Genomic DNA, 20,937 nt, shown 5'->3' on the forward strand with positions numbered 1-20,937 from the left:
CAACCTCCATAATCTTTAATGTTTTTGGGCAGAAAATCAGTTCCGTATTTGTATTTTTTCTTTTTCACTATATTAATGAGATTTTATACATTCTTCCAATAGTCGTGCTTATGCTTTCTATGTACTCTGAGATTTTATATATTATTTTATTCTAAAATGGTTTTTTTGGTTAGACCACGATTGGACCGGTTCAACCAGTGAATCAGTAATTCTGTCGGTTCGATGACCGGTTCGGTTCTCTGAACCTTGCTCATAATACATTCATATACCTAATACGTTAGATTATAATATGTTTATTTCTTTGTCTTTTTTATATATATGGAACTAATGATTATTTTTTCACTGCCATGTGTAGAAATAATTATTTTAGAATACTATATCATTAATTCCTTCGAATAAATAATACTATGTGTAAGTTGATCTTCGATGAATAATAAGAAGGGTAGAAAAACGGCTGATGATATATTTTTAATATTGTACATACATATTCCACAATATTTCACAATAATAATATACTTGAATTAATCATTCTACTTATATGACAAGATGAATTTGCTTTCTTGGTGGGATTAGCAATTGGTTGCTTACAATTAATGACAATCTAGCTAGGTAATAATCCTAGACTCCTAGCTGTTAGTATGTAGTTAGCTTCTTTAGTTTTTCCATTTCAATTGTAATCCACTAATGTTCATTAAATTGAAGTAGCTATGTATGAAAATAATTCGGTTATAATTCGGTTGTAACGAACTAAGATTCGGGTTTTAAAATTAAGTAGTTACAAATATAAATAACGATTACAAGAGTTTATTTTCATAAACACGATTAAGATGGATAAATTTAACGTTTGAGTAGAAAAAAAATGTGTTTTCATTTTTTCTACTTTAATTTCTTTTCATAATTTTAGAAACAAGTTGTAACATACAAATATTATTTTCTTAATAAGTAAGAGAAAATCGTCATGGTTTTATTTTGCTTTATTTATTTACAGATTTATCACTTATAATTTGAAATAATATTTGTATGGGATGGTGGTTGATCTAATGTTTGTATGAGCTGGTGGTTGAAATAATGTTTGTATGAGCTGGTGGTTGAAATAATCAATGGAAATTACATTACTTCATGATAAAAATATGTGTTTTTAAAATAAATTAAACTAAAACTCCATACGGTGCATAGAAATAGAGTAAAATTGCGAAAGATAACGAAGCAATACATTTCTATTTAAGAAGTCATTTAAAGAAATATATAAAGAAGTACATCCACTAACTCTAACAAATAAATACGCACTAACCAAAGTATTACAGTCTATCTACATTAATTATAAGAACTGTGCATATTCCAAAACTCCTCGACCGATGCTATAATCTGTGGCTTCTTATGGTTGATCCGACTCCGGAGTATATGCACCGCGGTTATCATGCGAATATCGTGATCATCAAGCTACATTTTATACATTATGAATTAGTACAAAAAAATAGGGATTAAGATTTAGAGATTTATTTTATAAATGCTCACCTTATTGTTACCATATGGCTTAAATTCATAAGTCATATCCATCCACTTCATCACCCAAGTTGCAGAGTTCAAGCTTGAAGAACATTGAGGTATATCTTCTGGTCTTTCAATTCTGTAGTCATGAAATTGTTTATTATACTCTTGAATGCCATCATCCTTGTAAAAGTACGACGTGATGACTTGCTCCAGTACGTGTGCCTGATTACAATTCACTGGTTAAATTTTAAAAAACAAAATAAGATCTAATAAGCTTATATAAAATTTTCCACGGACTTACTAGTGTCTTCATAACACGTTCACGATGACGAATTCTGTCATCATTAAAATGGGTGTCCATGTGATAGATTGTATGCTCGCAAACCGATATTACCATTAGATACCAGTGGTCATCCTCTTGAATAGGAACATATATCTAAACCATAAAAATTTGCCCCTCGGTTATGTATGCTGATAATGAAAAACTGTATCCAACAATGAATCTTACGAAAAAATTCTTACAAATTTTAAATCAGCAGTAGGTTGCATAAATTTATAAATGTAGTCTTCCATCTTCTTCTTTAAATCTTTCTTGTTGAAGACATCCACCTAGTTCATTAATGCAAACCAATATAGTCTTTAGTACATGATAAAGAAGTATAGTTCTATATTAGCAATACATTTGTTACGAAAGATAAATGAACTTATCTTTTCAGGGGTTATAGAACATACCGCAAATCTCGGTGGAAGTTGCCATGTTGTCTTGAAACTTACATCAGATTGATTATCAGTGCAGTTCAATGCCGCTAATTCAAAAATCTGGATCACAATCCAAATATATTACGAGATTATGCCCAGAACTAAACGTAGATTAACTAGTAGATTACTTGTGTACCTTATCAGTAATGGGTTTGCCAGGTATGAAATGTTCAAAGTCTGATCTAGTTGCTCTGATTGTATCTGTTACGACAAGCTCTTCACTGTATCAAATAAAAACCGAAACTCATTAGACTGGCCCTCATTCATCGACAACAAAGATAATATTGAGTTAACTTACGATGGATCTAGCGATGCTGAAAATATATATGCACAGGCCTTTATCTGATCTTCCAAGAGACGCATGGTTGGAGTTGGCTTAAATTGACACTGCATTGACTACAAATTTTAATACAAAAGTATTAGCAATTCATCACTAAACATAATAATTAGCCGTGCCCATAAGTAACTAGATAATTTAATTGGTAATTACGTTGGTAATGGAAAAGAAATAAACAGGTCTTCTATAGTCTTTTGTGGGTTGGCTCAGTGCATAAGACGCCTTCGATTTATTGACTGATTTGGGCTCAATCTTTGGCTTTTTAATTCCGCCTGGGTGAGTGAACGGTAATTTTTTCTGCGTCCCCATAATGCTCTTACCCTAAGGAAAAAAACAGAGACAGTATATTAATATTATCATGTTAAGAATATCAAATAATAAGAGTTATGAAATTTTACTACACATATCTATACCTTTGACATATTTTTCTTTTTTGATGCGGATCTTATAGTTGGAGATACTGGTTTGTCCATATTGAGCTTGATGTGGAACGGATCATCGTAGGTGAAAGACGTATGATCCAGTACAGTAAGATCATCATCATCGTCTGATATAGCCGTATCAATATCAATAGCCGAACACTTAGCCTTCAATCTTGAGATTGGATGTCTGTTTTGTACAGAGAACTTGGTCGGAGTTACTGAATCATTGTTCAGACTGAGTTGTGATATCATTGTCTCAATGCGACTTACAGATTCAAAGATTTTATCAATTATTTCGTCCCGAGCCATGTTTACAATTTTCATTAACTGCAAAAAAGAATGGTAAAAAGGTTATAATATCTAAATTATTTTACGTAATATATATTAGTTACTGTTTGTCACATCAAATTACCTCCATGTTAGAGAGGACCTTATCCACTTTACTAGACAATTCTTGAACTTTATTTAGATCCTCGCTTTGAATAACATCGTCATTAATAACTTGGTCATCCTGTAGAAAACAAGAAAAAATTAAAGTTTAAATTACTCGTAATACGTTATACTAGATATTAAATACCCATTAAGGATTACCTTTGCACTAGGAATTGTAGTTCCAAGTTGATCACCAAAATCAACTTTGATAAAATCACAGTCCAGTGACATATTCTGTGTGTTGGTAGCATCATTTGAGACCCCCACTATATCTTCGTTAGAAGGAATATCCATGATTATTATCAACGGAAGAATATATTAGGGGTAGACTTGGTTGAAAGGCAAATAGTTAAAATAGTTTGTGAACGTATACAAAATTAGTCGGATTGAACACATATATATACCCAAAAAAGATAACAAAATTTGAATTCTATCTTTTAAAAAATTTGCAAAACAGCCGAATAATCTTAAAACTGTTTAAGATATCTTATCTTTTAATTAAAACCAAATACTTTTCAATTTCAACTTAAGAACATATTTTCAATTTAAGAAATTAAATTTGATCAATTTATCTAATTATATCTTATCTATAATTATCTTTAATTAGCTAAATACTGAAATGAAATTCAAAATCATAATAATAATAATAATAATAATAATAATAATAAACAACTTAACTTCTAATTCAATACGCATGGTTTGGGTTTAATATATAGCGATTTTGAAATTTCAATCGATTGGATTACAATACCAATCGATTGAAAGCTGAAAAGAACACATTTAGGACACTTTCCAATCGATTGGAGTTTCAAACCAATCGATTGAATTAGAAGTTACGTGCAAAGTTCAATCGATTGTTTAGCCGTAACCAATCGATTGAATATTGAGACCAATCGATTGAATTACATAAATTTCACATTTAATTCATTGTTCAATCGATTGGTTACTTTCACCAATCGATTGATTTATGCAAAACCATGCTTACCAGCAATATACAATCGATTGTTTAGTGATAAACTGAAATCCAATCGATTGGGTTAAATTTCAATCGATTGGTTTGATATTCCAATCGATTGGATTTCAGCGAAACACGATTTCATGAATGCTCAAGAATGTCACGGATCGAATGTAATATTTTAAGAAAATTGGGATCCATGGAGGATATAATTGTTGTTGTTTTTGTATTTGATTGTTAATGAACATGATAAATTTATGATAAATTAATTATTTATAAAATAAAAAATCGTTTTTATAATTATATAAAATATATAGGGTCAATTTATAATTAAAATTAGTTAAAGGCCTATGTAACAATTGTTAAAAAAAGTTAAGAAACATGTTTTTTTACTTGGACCACTAAGTGGTCCAAAGGTTCCTGGACCACCGAATCCTGAGCCCTCAATCTACTATCTTAATTAATCTCATTTGTTACTATTACATGTGTTTAATTTATAAAAAAAGATAAATTAATAACCATGTTACTACCTATTAATATATTAATATTGATAATGAAAAATTATTTAATATTTTTATGTTATTTAATTTTATATACTTAGATATGTTTGTATATAACTTTTTATATTATTCTTATACGCTACATGTTTATTCTTACAATTTAAAATTTCTAAATTCGTCAATGCAGTTTACTCTTTAGTATACAATATGTACCAATCTCATATTATACAAGTAAATTACATATGCATTTTTGTCACAATCATTTGTAAAAAAATTAAACTATATATGCATTTTGTCATTATCATTTGTAAACAATTTTAAGATTATTTAAAATATTTAATTTGATTTAATTTTATTTTTAATAATATAAAATAAAAAATAAATTATTAAAATAATATTAAAATATTCATAATACTAATAAAAATAATCTTAATTAATACGAATGGCAAATAAATTTTTAAATTATTTAAAAATATGATAATAGTAATTGAAAAAATCATATACAACTTCAATAAAATGTTAATATACATTTTCGCGGCAAAAATCTGGAGAGACGGGGTATATAATTCCATCTTCACCGAAAAAAAAATTCAAGAAAATTTTTTAATTTGAGATCAATTAAATTTGAGATAGAACATATTTTATTAATTAAAAATTATCATTTGTCTTTAAACTTTTGTAAAATTCCAAAATTATTTACATAAAGGGTACTGGAATTACTTTTTATTTTTTATTTTTAACTTTCATAATGTGTTTTCGTCTATATGCTAGTATTTGTTTTTAAAAATTGAGATTGAAATTAGGAGACTAAGATTTAGTATTGTGTTTGATAATTTGGTGGTATTTAGTTTCAAAACATAAAATTTCAGTTCTTCCAATATCTATAGAAAATGAAAATACAAGCGACTAAATTTGTTAGAGATGAAATCTGAAATTTTAATTTTTTTTAAAAAATATTCTCATTTAATTTTTTAAATTTTAAATATATTCTTTCAATTTTTATATTTATCTTAAACTAAATATAATATTGATCAGTCTAGTACGTTTTATACCAAACACAATACAAAAACTTAATTTATTAATCTCTATTTCTTAATTTTTATCTTCTAGTCTCAGTCTTTTAATTTTACTCTCCTTTTTAAACAAAGTCCATGAGTTATATCGAGATAAGTCTCAAAGTAATCCTTTAAATTATACTCAAGTTTCAGTAGTCCCTAAAATTAATAGTTACTCCTATACATCTCTGAAGTTACATTCTGAGTCTCAAAGTCATCCTTCAAACATTTTTCATCAACTAGACTGCATCAGAAAGCTAAGGTGGACTTCATTTTGACATGTTGGCAAATCCAAAACAACACAGTATTTTGGTTTGGCGCCTAATTTGGGCCAAACGACATCATTTCATGGGCAGAAGTTTATGAATCACTTAACGGTTTCTCTCCCTTTAATTTCAAAACAGAAACACAAACTTCTTACTTTAAAGTTATCTTTTCAATGGCACTACTCTGAGTAACATTGCTACAACATCTTTCTTTAAAATTTGGCTGATCTCTACAGTTAGCTTTCTCGTCGTTGTCATCATTTGTGAAAAAAAAATTAGGTAGAGCATCTATGCTTATAGTTAGTGCCTATATATTTTCAATCTTTATAATTGATTTATGAATTCATCTTAATATTGATAGAAATTTTTCCTATGCATCTTCACCTATATATTTACCATTGCAAATTTTCGAATTCAATATATATTATATTGTTAGGATGAGAGGTTGACTGTTGTGGAATTGGTACATTAGATTCCATTATTGTTATTATTACTATTGCCATCAGTTTGTTTTCTCCACTTTTATCATAGCTTCTACTCCAGTATCATTGCCTCTTCTACCTCTTATATAGCTGTTGTTGCAAATCTCTTGCAGTTCTAAGCTAGTATTATTTAATCATCTGTAAAACACATAAAACTTTGATTAGAGCATAAATTGCTTAAGTTTCCAACTACATTGCTCGGGTTGGCCATAACCAATTAAATTTAAGGATGGAGAGGAGCAGATATGCGGAGGTTAGATAAGAAAAGAAAAAGAATAGAAAAAGAATGTAGATAATGATTTTTAATTTTAGAAATTAGAATTTTTAAAATTGATTTAGGGACTGAATTACTATTAAAATAGTTTCTCATTTATATTATTTATTATCTATTATTTTACCAATATGTTAAAACGGAATCTACTTTAACTTTTTTATGGTTCTTAGCTGATGGAAAATGTTTGAAAGATGACTTTGAGTTCTAGAGTATAATTTCAAAAATGCATATAAATAATTATTAATTTTAGAAATTACTATAAAACTTGAATATAATTTAAGAGACTATGTTAAGATTTATCTCGAGTTATATCTGTATTCATGAAACTTAGGCGGTGGAGTGAAAAAAGTCATGGTACTGTAAAGTGTGGTTGTTTTTTCCGAAAAAAGAGTAAGAAAGTTTATGGATTTATATGTCTATGTTCATAATTAGCTAGGGGATTAAGGTTTGCTGGTTTGGTAAAATTTTTTGAAGAGGTGTTTATATTTTTTAAAAGTACAAGTACCTTGTTTTGCGTTTGGTAAATTAAAAAGTTTACGTGTTTGCATTGTACCTATGGCTTTTAAAAACTAAGCACCTAAAAAAACTTTTTAAAGTTAACTTGTTCTTATAAAAATTAAAAAGTCTAATATAATTTTATATAATAATAAATATATAAAATTATCCTTATTAATTATTAATACTAAATTTCATTTATTTTTTTACACACACTTTCGGCCATTAAAATCTTCATATATTTTTAATTTTTCACCCCTAAACTTTACAAATTTTAACATAGTCTTCGTATATTTTTAATTTCTTACTTTAATCTTTACAAATTTTAACACAAATACAAATGCATCTTCATCACACATTAGGTATGAGCTTTTATTATTTTGTGTTATTTTTGTATTTTTTCTAGTAGATCTGTTATATTATTTTTTGTTCTTTGGAGTGTGAAGCGGAAGACATGACATGACTTATGGGAATCCATCATAAAATTCGTACACTAAACATTAGTAAAAATTATAATAATAAAAGTGGTTCACTTAGAACATGTGTCTGCATTTTCTATGATCTTTAAAGGTAAGCTATTATATATAAGTGGGTGGTGAACGTATCCATATTAATATTGGATTAGAGACAAATTTTATTTGACTAATGATAACTCTATTTATATTAGTATAAAGAGTAAATATTTAAATTATTAGTTCAAATTGTTATCACAACAATGGTGTTGCATAATTATATTAGACATTATTCTACAAATAATTGTAGGTTTAACAAATATGACTAGATAGACATTGAGTTTGAAGAAAAAGATAAAGATAGCGATAAAAGATAAAATAAAAAATTGAGTTAAGTTGGGAATGAGTTTTTTAAAACTATAAAAATAGTTTGAAATAATATAGCATCAAGTTTGAATGAAAAAAAATTAGGTTACAATGATTAGGTAGTTTAGTATTTTTAGTAATGATATTTAAGATAAAATAAATTTTTATGATATTTATATAAAATTTTAAAGTTAAAAAATAAAAAAAAATTATTATATATATGTTTATTATCAATTTTTTAAATTATTTTATTTGGTTAATATAGTATTTTTCGTGATGATATTATGATAAAATAAATTATTTTTTATATTATATGAAATACTAAAAAGTTAAAAAAAAGAATTATTTTTTGTTATAGATATGTTTATTATTATAGTCTTTTTATTTTTAAAAATTGTTTTAGCAAACACAATTACGATGCAGTGGTGTTTATAAAGTCATTTTTAATTTAATTTTATCAAATGTAAGTGCTACAATTTTTAAAAAGTTATCTTTTAATTTAAAGGACAATTTTCATAAACTATTCTCAAAAAATAAAAATTTTACCAAACTAAATTTAAATGTCTTAAAAATTTTCTCAAGAATTTACTTGTCCTACTTTATTATATTGTATTACTGACGTGACAATGGATATTTTGTCTTTTAGAATGATTTCTTGATACTACGAAATAAATTAATGTGACATGTAAAAATTCTGGAGAGTTAAATAGAAAGGCTAAAAAATCGTATTATCATTTTTCAATGGAGAGAAATTGAGTTGTTCTTTTGAACGATACTTAAGAATCGAAATGAAATTTTACTCTTTATTCTCATTTAAATTTATAATATTATTATTATATTTATTATTTAATGTGAAATAAATTAATTTATAATTATATTTAATATATGTATTGTTTAAATAAATTAAAAAGTTATTAATAATTTTCTAACATATACTCCCTAGATATAAAGAGGATCCATATGACCGGATATGGGAGCCTTATTGGGACGTCAAATGGAGACTAATAGGCAGCAACCATAGCAATCATGCCCTTGATCAGGAAGCCTTTAAACCACCGGCAGTTGTGTTAGAGACTGCAGCTACACCAATAAATGCTACTGCCTCATTAGATTTCCATTGGGAGAATGATGACAATGAAACTCAGCACCAATACTATTTCTACCTACACCTCACTGAGCTTCAGCAGTTGGGTGCAGATCAAACAAGATCATTCAATATCAACATGGATGGTGAGACTTGGAATACACTTGAATCACTCAAATACGGAGAAGTATACACCAAACACGTTAGAGGACTTTCCTCTGGATGCAAAAAGTGTCGCATTTCACTTATTCGGACAGAATCTTCTACCCTTCCACCCATTATCAGTGCACTTGAGATTTATTTAGCGAAAGATTTCTCATTAGGGTTAGAAACCAAAAAAGATGACGGTATACTACTGCTGCTATTTAATTTTGTCTAAACTTAATTAAGATTCTTTCCATTCTTCTATGCATATTTAGCTTGCTTCTTGAATATTATTATATACCAGTGGATGCAGTCACAAACATCAAGAGGGCTTATAGGGTGGACAGAAGAAACTGGCAGGGAGATCCATGTGCTCCCAAGGCATACAAGTGGGACGGTGTAGAGTGTAGCTTTTTTGATGGCTTTCAAAGAATCACATCCTTGTAAGCTTGTTATTCATTAAATAACACATAAATTAGAAAACTATTAACCGTTTAATTATAAAAACCATACGTAAATTCTGTTAAAAAGGTAAGAGAGAGCAATTAAAAAAGAATGTGTGTATTCTAATTATATAGAATAATACAATCTAAAAAGATATTTATAGGTACTAAGAAAATTAAGATAATAAAAATGTAATATGTTATAATAAATATTTAGATATGTTAAATAATTCTAATAAAAACTAATTCATCCTAATATATTCTAACAACTTTATTATTGAAATAATAATATTTTTGAAAATGGAATATATGAAGGAATTTGTCTTCAAGTGGACTGACTGGACGCATACCAGCTGATATATCCAAGCTTACCATGTTAAAGTCCTTGTGAGTACCTATCTCATCTCATTTGGTTAATATATAAATAATGCACCTCAATAATTTGATTACATTTGTATCTTTTTTTGAGTTGTATCTGTGCATTTGAATTGTCTTCTCAGAGATTTATCAGACAATGACTTAAGTGGGAATATACCTTATTTTCTGGAACAACTGAAATCACTAACATACTTGTAAGTCCATGTGATGATTTATTGGTTATTAAATAAAATTTACAAGGATGTCATATATTTGTCTTCTACTTTTGCAGAAACTTGGCGAACAACAACCTAACAGGTTCAGTTTCAAACAGAACTCCTTCAAAAACAAAGTGACGGTGGATTATCCTTGAAGTATGTATTCCTTGACATATACTTAAAGCCAAGAATCAATTTTGTATATATATAAAATTAAATAATAACGTCTTGAACTAGTCTTTTCTTTAGGTAATTTATGTCGATAAAATAAATAGAGTTTAAAATTACACAGATATCCTAAATTAAAATTGATTATACGTTATGTTCTAAACTTTTTTATATAAATCGAATCAAATTTATTTGATTTATGCTATTTACATGTAAATTGAATCAATTTAATTTGATTTACCATATACATACTATATCATTAGTAAATCAAACGTAACAAATCGGATAATTTTGATTCAATTTACTACTTGTACATATTATTGACTTTAAAACATAAATATCAATAAAAAATTACTCCATTTGAATTCAAATAAAATATAAAAAAATTAAAACGAATAAAAATAGATATTCAAATTTTCTGTATTTTAGTTCAAATTCTAAAAAATATACATTTTTACAAAATTATAAATTTAAAATGGAACAATAAACAATTTCTAAAAATCTATTAAAAATCATCATTTAACTCTTTAGCATATAAATAATCATTATAGAAATTTTTGATTTTGAAAAAATTATTATAAAAGAATCCCGCTAGAGAACCAAGAGGGGTCTAGCCAATAATAAGCCAACAAATATTTTTAAATTATATTCTGTACCAATTAATAACATTAATTGTTATTAATTAGTGGTTATTTAAATTTTTTTAAAAGATACAAAATTAATGATTATTAATTGCCTCTTTTTACTCTAATTCACCTTTTACCATTTATTACGCAAACAATAATTTCTCTTTCCAAAATAAACTTCGAAACTCCAAAAAATAAAAAAGCACCAAAACATAAGATAAAGAATCATCCAAATCCTAAGAAAAAAATATACAAAATATAGGAAAAAGAATCATCCAAAACTAATAAAAAGAATCATCCAAATCCTAAGAAAAAACATACAAAACATAGGAAAAAGAATCATCCAAAACTAATAAAAAGAATAATCCGAAATGTAGAAAAAAAAACATAAAAAACTAGTTAAAAAAATCATTCAAAACCAAATAGGAGGAGGAGAAGAAGAGCCACAGGTTGGCCGGCGACGATGTCTTGGACGGCATTGTGTTGACAGTGGGGACTCGCGGTGGCGTGTTGCGACGAGTTGAGGAGTTGCCATGGATCAGAGTAGTTGATCGCGCGTCGCGAATGGAGACCTGGTGGTGGTTGCGTCGCGACGGATGGTGAGTCGTGGGGTGCGAGTGGCGAGCGATGGGGAGTCGTGAGTGGCAAGGGTGCGTCGGGCGAGCGATGAGAAGTCGCGATGGGACGTGAGGAAGGTGAAGTAGAAGCGCGATGGTGACTGTCTTTCTTGCGCGAACGACAGATGAGATGGCGGAGAAGGATGCAAGGACGACCGGCAATGGCGCGCGAGGACAGTGCTGCGGCGACGCTAGCGGCACGAGGACGAAACTGCGGCAGTGTGGGGCATTGGGAAGAGGGATTAGGATTTGTGGTTTTGTGTGGTGAATGGTGAGTGGAAGTGAAAATAAATTAGAATAAACTTTGATTCAAAAATGCCATTAATGTCAATTAATCAAATTTTGAATTTGAAAAAATAATTTAAAATTAATCATTATTAATTGAGTTGTTCAATTCTTGGCTGGTGGACACTTGGCTCCCTATACATTCAATAATGCTCTACATTCATGTAAAAAATGCATCCAAGTTATCCAAGCAATATTGGCCAGACGCGCTCCCTTCCCTCCTCACTCGTTTGTCATATACGCACTACATATAACGTGTTGCAGCCTAAAACTTTGCTCAACGTAAGCCTTCTGTTGCAACGTAAATCTTCTCTGCTCGCATTTTTCCTTGTTGATATGCATTGCCTTCGTCGTTCTCCTCCGGTCGCGTTCATCTTCTCGTTTTCTTCTTTCGATCTGATTACGTTGCATTTATCTTCTTTCTATTCTTCTTCGTTTTCTTCTTCAATTTACACTTTTGAATCGAAACAATGAATGACTCAACTTCAAATCAGTTAAATGAAAGCGATTTGGATTATTCATCTGAAACAAATCAAACTGACATAGTTTGGATTATTCAATTTTGAATCGAATTGAATGGAATGCAATTGCTAATTTGAATTTGAATTGAATGGACAGAGGTGTACTGAATTGAATTAAATTGATAATCTGTAAATTGTAGACACAGCTGTTTGAATTTTATTTTATATAATAGATTATGTTTCATTCACTCAGTATTATACAATTGTTTCACCATGAGTACGCGTTCGGTTCATTATATAAAAAGCTCTTCGAATTTGATTTTATATAATGGATTATGTTTCGTTCACTTAGTACTATACAATTGTTTTACCATGAGTACGTGTTCGGTTCATTATGCAGAATGCTGTTCGAATTTGATTTTATATAATGAATTATGTTTCGTTCACTCAGTACTATACAATTGTTTCACCATGAATACGTGTTTCGGTTCATTATTCAGAAAGCTATTCGAATTTGATTTTATATAATGGATTATGTTTCGTTCACTCAGTACTATACAATTGTTTCACCATGAGTACGTATTTGGTTTATTATGCAGAAAGATGTTCAAATTTGAATTTATATAATGGATAATGTTCCATTCATTTAGTACTATATGTAACACCCTACCACACAGAGCTTTACGCTTAAGTCGTAAAATAGAGGTGGTGTGGTATTACGACCTCTAAAATAAAATATGTATATAGATAATAGCAGAAGAATTATAATATGCTAGGAGCCTTGAAGAATAGAGGAAATAAAAATCGCGAAATAAAAGCGCAACGCTCGAGAAATGAGTTAACTTGCGTCCTAAGAAAGCTACAGCTATCAAGTGTAAAGTAACCCAAAACAGGAACAGAGAGTCAATGATACAAAATAACGAGCTCCTGACTCAGCCTGCGAAGTCAAGACTGGCCGGAGAATATACACATATATACATATCCAAAACCCAAAAGTACATATACACAATCCTGCCTCTCCATAAACCTCTAAGAAGACCAAAAAGAATAAGTTATGCGGAGAAAAAGAGCTAAGTACATATATATACCACTATACAACAACATAACCCAGTAACCACTTCGCTTCAGGAGTCCAGACGCTTAACGAGACGCCTCTCGACCTGCATCTGAAAAGCAACAACATAGTATGGAATGAGAACCAGATGTTCTCAATATGGTAAAGGTGCCACACACATAATATATAAGGTCTTGGGAATGCTAGAGGCAATCCTAGAACGCCGACACTCAGATTATAGAACTTAAAGTATTAAACAGAAGTCATAAAAATGTGGTTTTCTAAGAGTATCTAAACCTAACTTAACTTAACCTTAAATCTAAGTCCCATACTGCCATTCCTCCATACCTCCAACTCCATCATGCATTTTCACAGACAAATAGACAGATAAAGGCAAGCACAAGAAGGTTACAAATACTGCAGGTAACAAATACACATTTAACATGGCAAGTACATGTAGGCACACCCAATTAAAGAACAAGCAAGTAATTCAATTATTATGCATATGATGCATGCCTGTCCTATGGCTAATGAGGCTCATCTGTCGGTTATCCAGCCAACCCAACAAGTCTGAATTGTCCTTAGACTGTTCCCCGACGTGCATCCCCAAGAGTCTATATATAGCTTTTTTTTCAAATAATCAATATTGCTCAATGGGGGTAACATTCTCGAGAATTTATATAGTGCCTGGTCACACTTACGTCGTAGGGTCAACAGAGTATCGAGTTTTCAACTTGGTACACGTGGTGGCAAGTCACGGTACTTGATCCAGGGAATCTCGTATTTTAGATTATTCAAATTCATAAGCCACATAAATAATTCAATTATAATTCATCAACATCCACATAATTCTCAATCGCATCTCATTCATCATTATACGTCAATCATATTCAATCCTTATCCTTCATTATTACACCTCCCATTCCGTCCATCAATAGTTCCAATTCAAAACATAATTCATTCTTTTCCAAATGAATCAAACTTAAAACATGCTCATTTTCTTAATAACTCAAACTCAAACCATATAACCTTTGAATCTAAATCTTTATAAATAATCATATAAACAAAATCTCTAATTTTTATAAAATTTCGACAGTATCTCCTCTAAAACTTGGACTTTGCTACCCTTTTTGGGTCCAAACCTGTTTTCTTTTCAATTCAACATACCCTTCCTCATCATCATAACAGCCACCACAATAAATCTACCTCAAATCAACAATTATACTCATACAATATTCAAATCCAATAACCAAAATTCAACTAAGGATCATAGTTCACTAATCCTAGGTTTCTAACACAAAATACCTCAAATCAATAATTCACCAAATCATTAGTTAATCAACAAGCACCAAACCAACAATGTTCATCAACAATAACATTCAACCATAATTCTCTCCAAATTAACATAACAACATTCACCATCCAAAAGTAATAACTAATTATCCAATAAACTTCAACCAAATATATTCATCGACAAATTACTAAACATTAAACATACACCTGCATTCCAACTTATCCTATGGTCATCTAGCCTAAGTTTTCACAGAACATTATATATTAAATGCAAGAAACCTAAACCATACCTTAGTCGATTCCCAAGTATTATTTCAAGACAATTTTTCTAAAAGAACATAGCCCTCAAAACCTCAACTAATCTGCTTCCTTCAAGTTCCAGTATTCACAATTTCGGGCTCCAATTATTTATTTTCAACCTAATACACATTCATAACACATATATATCCAATTTGATTTCCAAAACATAAATTCAACAAATTAAATAGGATTTATATTATCCTCACCTTACCCAAGTTTCACATAAGCAAGAGTAAACGTTTTCTTCAAGTTAATTGGATCCTAAAACATTAGAAATCAAAGGAATTCAACATCTCTTCCAATTATTTGAAAATTGGGGAAAAAGAATAGCTGGAAGTGATTAATGGCTTACCAAAGAAATTGTTCCGGTAGAAATGTAGAGCTCGACGCGGTGGACGCGTGACCACAAACGGTGCAGCGATCGGAGGTCGGACGGAGAAGTTACGGCTTTTGGGAGTTGACACAGGGGTTCGTGCCCTTCTTTTCTCCTCTCTGGTGCGTTGCTTCTGCTGCATCATTGAAGAAAGAACGTGAGCTTTAGCTCATTTAAATGCTGGCCGGTTGGATCCATGGGTCCAGTTTGGGTCCGGTTCAACCGGTTCGGCTCAATTTTGGGTCGATTTCTTTGAAATTGGTATCAAAATTCTCGTTTCGATGAGATCTATCATAATTTAACATTATATTCGCATTTCTAATATTCCTTATTAAAAACTAATTTATTGACTAATTATCAACTAATTTAACAGGGTTTACAAATTGATTTAAATGTAAAAAATGTTATGTCAATAATTTATACAAATTGATTTGATTTAGTAAAAAAAATTGATTTGATTTAGTCACAAAAAAAATTTTCATTTACATATAAAGAGCATAAGTAGAATCAATTTGATTCTATTTATATAAAAATATTGAGAACGAGTATCTAATTTTAATTTGGCTTAATTTTAAATTTTATTTATTTTATCAATGTAATGTACTTTTTCCTTTTTATGCTTTCATTCAGTTCTTTTAATAATATAATTGTTCGCACAATTTCCTAAGTTGTTATGGGTAACCAAACATAACCTTGCTCTGACTTTGTTTTCCTCTTAATGCTTATTCTACTCTAGTGTGGTGCAAAAACCAAATTTACGTACGTCAACTTCATGCAACCGGCAAACAAATGATAAAAGTTTGAAAGAGTATAATGCAGTTGTTAAAGTGCTAGCATCAATTGCAGGGATATTGATGCTTTTAGTGATTGCAGAAGCAGTTATAATCTTTCGCCAAAGAAAGCGATATGGTAACTGCTCCTAACTGTCATAAATATACAATCTTTTATAAAACAGAGGAATGAAGTTTTGATTTCCATAACTCGAAATAATCTTTGAATAACTGAAATAAATTTCATAAAAATCAGCTGCTGCTAGGAACATTATTCTTGGGAAGCGTGGTAGTTCAATTAAGGGGTCAGGATTGGAATCGAAGCAACGACAATACTCATTTAATGAGATTGTTAAGATGACCAACAACTTTGATAGGATTCTTGGCAGAGGTGGATTCGGAACAGTTTACCACGGCTTTATTGAGGACATTCACGTGGCTGTCAAGATGCTTTCCCTATCATCAGTGCAAGGATATCAGCAATTTATTGCAGAGGCAAGTGCACAAAATATGCATAAAAAGAAAATAATAAGTGAAAGAAATCTCGATATATAACAAATTGTTGCTATCATGAGTTCATGACAAAAACAAAAAATGGCTTTTGAATGACAGGTTAAGCTTCTAATGAGAGTACATCACCGAAATCTGACTTCTCTTATTGGTTACTGCAATGAAGAAACTAATATAGGACTCATCTATGAATACATGGCAAATGGAAACTTAGACGAACATCTTTCGAGTATGTGCACAACAAATAGAATATATAACTAACAATATTATATTTTTTTTTTGTTCATATTATTAAACAAACACATGTCAAAAGCTTCTAATATCGTGAAATCTCTTATCTTTTTTTACAGGAAAAAACAACAGGGAAAAGTCCTTGAATTGGGAAGATAGACTTCGAATAGCATTGGATGCAGCCCAAGGTTAGAAAGAAAAAAATTGCATATGCAAATTACTTCGTCAAATTTTAGTTGTTAACTATCTATGCACGTGATTGAAATTTAAATTCAGGATTGGAATATCTGCATAATGGTTGTAAGCCACCCATAGTCCACAGAGATGTAAAATGCACAAATATTCTATTAGATGAAAACTTGCATGCCAAACTTGCTGATTTTGGATTATCCAAATGCTTTGCTGCTGACGGGGATACACATGTATCAACAATTGCTGCCGGAACTCCAGGCTACCTTGATCTTGAGTATGTATTTAATTTCAATGATATGATTAATTATCCATTATTTTGATCATTGATGAAAGAAATTTTGATAAGAGATAACAAAAAATTAACTAACCAATTTATTATTGGATTTGTTGTGTTAGATATACGACATCAAACAGGTTGACAGAAAAAAGTGATGTGTATAGTTTTGGAGTAGTTCTTTTAAGGATAATCACAGGTCAATCGGTTATAATAGTAAGGGAAGATACAGCTTATCATATAAGTCAGCGGGTTAACTCTATGGTTGCTGAAGGGGATATAACAAAAGTTGTTGATTCAAGGATACAAGGAGATTTTGACAGAAACTCTGCATGGAGAGCGGTTGAAATAGCAATGGCCTCTTTGTCTGTCACTTCGGCGGAAAGACCATACATGAGAGATATAGTGACACACTTGAAGGACTGTTTGGCTGCAGAGTTAGCCCGTAAACATAATTTTTGTGACCTTCAAAATGAAGATTCAGTTGAACAGTTCAGTGTGAATTTAATTAGTACTGATATGACTCCATCAGCTAGATAGGTTATGATAATTAATACTTGTACTAGAAATAAAATAGCTTGAAAATTGTGGTGCATTTTAAGTTTATTTTGTTGTAATAATGTATTTTAGCTTCTTAAACTATTTTGTCGTTTGATGTGTCTGCATTTTAATTGAGTATATGTGATGGAGTCCTTAGAAATTTTATTATAACAAGAACTGTTATATTCAGTTATTATCTCATAAGTCTTGTATCTTATATCTCTCAAGGTAGATTATTGTAACAATATATATAATAATTGAGTTGAAAGAAGAAAAATTATACCAGAACCTAGTACTGCATGACTAATTATCATTTTCAGTAACTATTTTCTATACCTTTCTATAAAAGTATTGTTCAATCCGGAACTCAATGTAGCTCAAATTTTTATATCTTGTACGTTATGTTTATTCCTCAAAGCTAAAACTTTGTAATCTGTGAAAGTCTAATTAAAAAAAAATTGAAAGATGTGACCAAAAAAATCTAACTAACTCCACCACATGTCAACCTCACTTCATGCTGCCTTATTTTGTTGTTTTTCCATATGTACTGCAAATTTCTGTTTTCTGTTTTCCCATCCTTCCATTTTATGCATTTGTATATGAGATGATAATAAAGAAATGATGAATAGATGAGAAGGATGTGAATGCTTGAAGTGTAGGGGACGTGGTTGTGGTTTGTGGTTAGTGCAGTTGTTCTAAGTTGCCTTTATATAATAGATGGATACCAAAATTCTAAAGTCATAGTAGTATAAGTTGATGATTTAATCGAGATTATTTTACAACAAATTAAATTTAAAAGTAAAAAATAAAAATCGAAAATATGTGAGTGATTTTAATATTCTGAAGTTAATCATAATCCAAATTAAAATTACAAGCTAGACGCTACACACGCATATATATTACTTCAGGAGATCTAAATTATGTCTTTGGTTGTGCTTACTGAAAGACATCAGATGTAAGTAAACATAGGTTGATGTTTTCATTTTTCGTAAAACAAATGTTCTATTTCCTATATTCTGCCAGAATTATGGTACTATCTCATTATTACGCTTTTTCTCTAAACTTGACAATTAAAAACTTTGGTTTCCTGTACAGGTATTGAGCTTCCAAAAAAGACCCTGAAAGCAGTGTGATTTCTTGCCTGAAACTATTGAAACTGCTAGCCTATGTGCTGCGGACAAAACTGGTAGCTACTCAATGCTTGGTTGCACCTAGCTAAAATGTCTCAAACTAGAAAATCACCTGCGTCTTTATTGTGTGGCTTTTAATCAAATGAAGGAAAACTTCTTGATCCTCAAGAAGGAAGTGTTGAAATTAGTCCCACATCAAAGAAACAAAAGAAGAGTGAAGACTTTATAAAATGAGAAACCTATTAACTTTCTATTTTAAAATTTTGAGTTAGATGTGGTATCTTCTCATCTTATGTTTTCATTCTCTCTGAAAGTTATTGCATGTTCTCCAAATGTATTTTTTCTGCATCAAGTTTTTCTTTTTCGCATAAGAAATTTCATGCAGATATATCTTTTCCTTTTCAAGTGTCCGTCAGTGAAGGATTGTATAGATAAATAGCTTAGAGTAAGAGGAAGATGTAGTTTTAAGTTTTAACAGAATTCAGGTACTTTCTGTAAAGGAAACTTCCCATTATATTTCTGTTTTCTGGTGTAACAAACTCTTAGCTATAGTAGTGCGTACTCTGTTATATATACACATAGCTATACTTGTAGATATAATTGCAATCATTAATATCAGTTCATTTTCATCACTTTGTTACACTAGAATGTTACCATGTTACAAAGAGTTTAAGAAAGAAATGAAGAATATTTAGAAAAGTATTATTTTTGTTATTCATATTTCTAATTTTATGATTACAAAGTTCTTACCAATATATAGACCAAGAGTACGCTAAAAGTACACTCGTTATGGAATAATATCCTAATAAATTACATTGATTTTTTCTAATCCTTTTTGATATTTTTCTGATTTTATTCCCTAATTATGATATTCTAATACTCTCCCTCAAGGTGAGTAGTGGGATCACCAATACTCAACTTGATTAGAACTTTAGCAAGGCTTGTCTTGAAACTGCTTTAGTAAGAATATCAGCCAATTGGTTTTCTGATCTCACAAATGGAAGCTCAATAATTTCATTCTCAATTTTTTCTTTGATTAAGTATCGATCCACCTCAACATGTTTTGTTCTATCATGTTGTACAGGATTCTCTGAAATGCTGATTGCGGCTTTGTTGTCACATTTCAACTGGCTTGGCGATTGTGGTGGAAATCCAATCTCAGTCATCAATTGTCTTATCCACAATACTTCAGTTATGCCTTTAACGATCCCTCGAAATTATGCCTCAGCACTTGAAAGAGCTACAACTTTCTGCTTCTTGCTTTTCCAAGTTACCAGGTTGCCTCCAACAAGTGTAAATAACCAGCTGTTGATCTTCTATCATTTGGGTTGCCCGCCCAATCTGCGTCAGTGTATGCCTCAACCTTCAAATGGTCATTCCTTTTGAAAATGATTCCACTTCCTGGAGCTCCCTTCAAATATCGAACGATCCTCATAGCAGCTTCCATACGATCTTCTTGTGGCTTATGCATAAACTGACTTACTATTCCCACAGCATAAGCTATGTCAGGCTGAGTATGTGATAAGTAAATTAGTTTTCCAACCAGTTGCTGGTACCTTTCCTTATCTGCTAGGGTGGCAC

General features: G+C 30.3%; 2 protein-coding genes and 1 long non-coding RNA gene across 3 annotated transcripts; 2 read left to right on the forward strand and 1 right to left on the reverse strand.

Moving 5' to 3' along the window:
• Nucleotides 1–6,944: 6,944 nt before the first annotated feature.
• On the forward strand, nucleotides 6,945–9,961 carry LOC148543598 (Interleukin-1 receptor-associated kinase 4 protein). The gene is made up of 3 exons (XM_088498588.1): nucleotides 6,945–6,952; nucleotides 9,230–9,717; nucleotides 9,819–9,961. The coding sequence occupies exons 1-3, from the start codon at nucleotides 6,945–6,947 to the stop codon at nucleotides 9,959–9,961; spliced, it is 639 nt and encodes a 212-aa protein (XP_088354714.1).
• A 3,596-nt stretch (nucleotides 9,962–13,557) lies between these two features.
• LOC110267120 (uncharacterized) lies at nucleotides 13,558–15,840 on the reverse strand. The gene is made up of 4 exons (XR_002354467.2): nucleotides 15,689–15,840; nucleotides 15,543–15,597; nucleotides 15,327–15,455; nucleotides 13,558–13,855 (listed from the first exon to the last, which is right to left on the reverse strand). It is a non-coding gene; the product is annotated as an uncharacterized LOC110267120 (long non-coding RNA).
• Nucleotides 15,841–17,067: 1,227 nt separating this feature from the next.
• Nucleotides 17,068–18,344, forward strand: LOC107614771 (receptor-like protein kinase At3g21340). Its single transcript, XM_021112270.2, has 4 exons — nucleotides 17,068–17,218; nucleotides 17,340–17,408; nucleotides 17,497–17,686; nucleotides 17,809–18,344. Exons 1-4 carry the CDS (start codon nucleotides 17,104–17,106, stop codon nucleotides 18,224–18,226), a joined length of 792 nt encoding a protein of 263 aa, XP_020967929.2. The 5' UTR covers nucleotides 17,068–17,103; the 3' UTR covers nucleotides 18,227–18,344.
• The last annotated feature ends 2,593 nt before the right edge of the window (nucleotides 18,345–20,937 follow it).

This window comes from Arachis ipaensis, chromosome B9, assembly GCF_059453495.1.
Source record: "Arachis ipaensis isolate K30076 ecotype BB chromosome B9, ASM5945349v1, whole genome shotgun sequence".
NCBI lineage: Eukaryota > Viridiplantae > Streptophyta > Magnoliopsida > Fabales > Fabaceae > Arachis > Arachis ipaensis.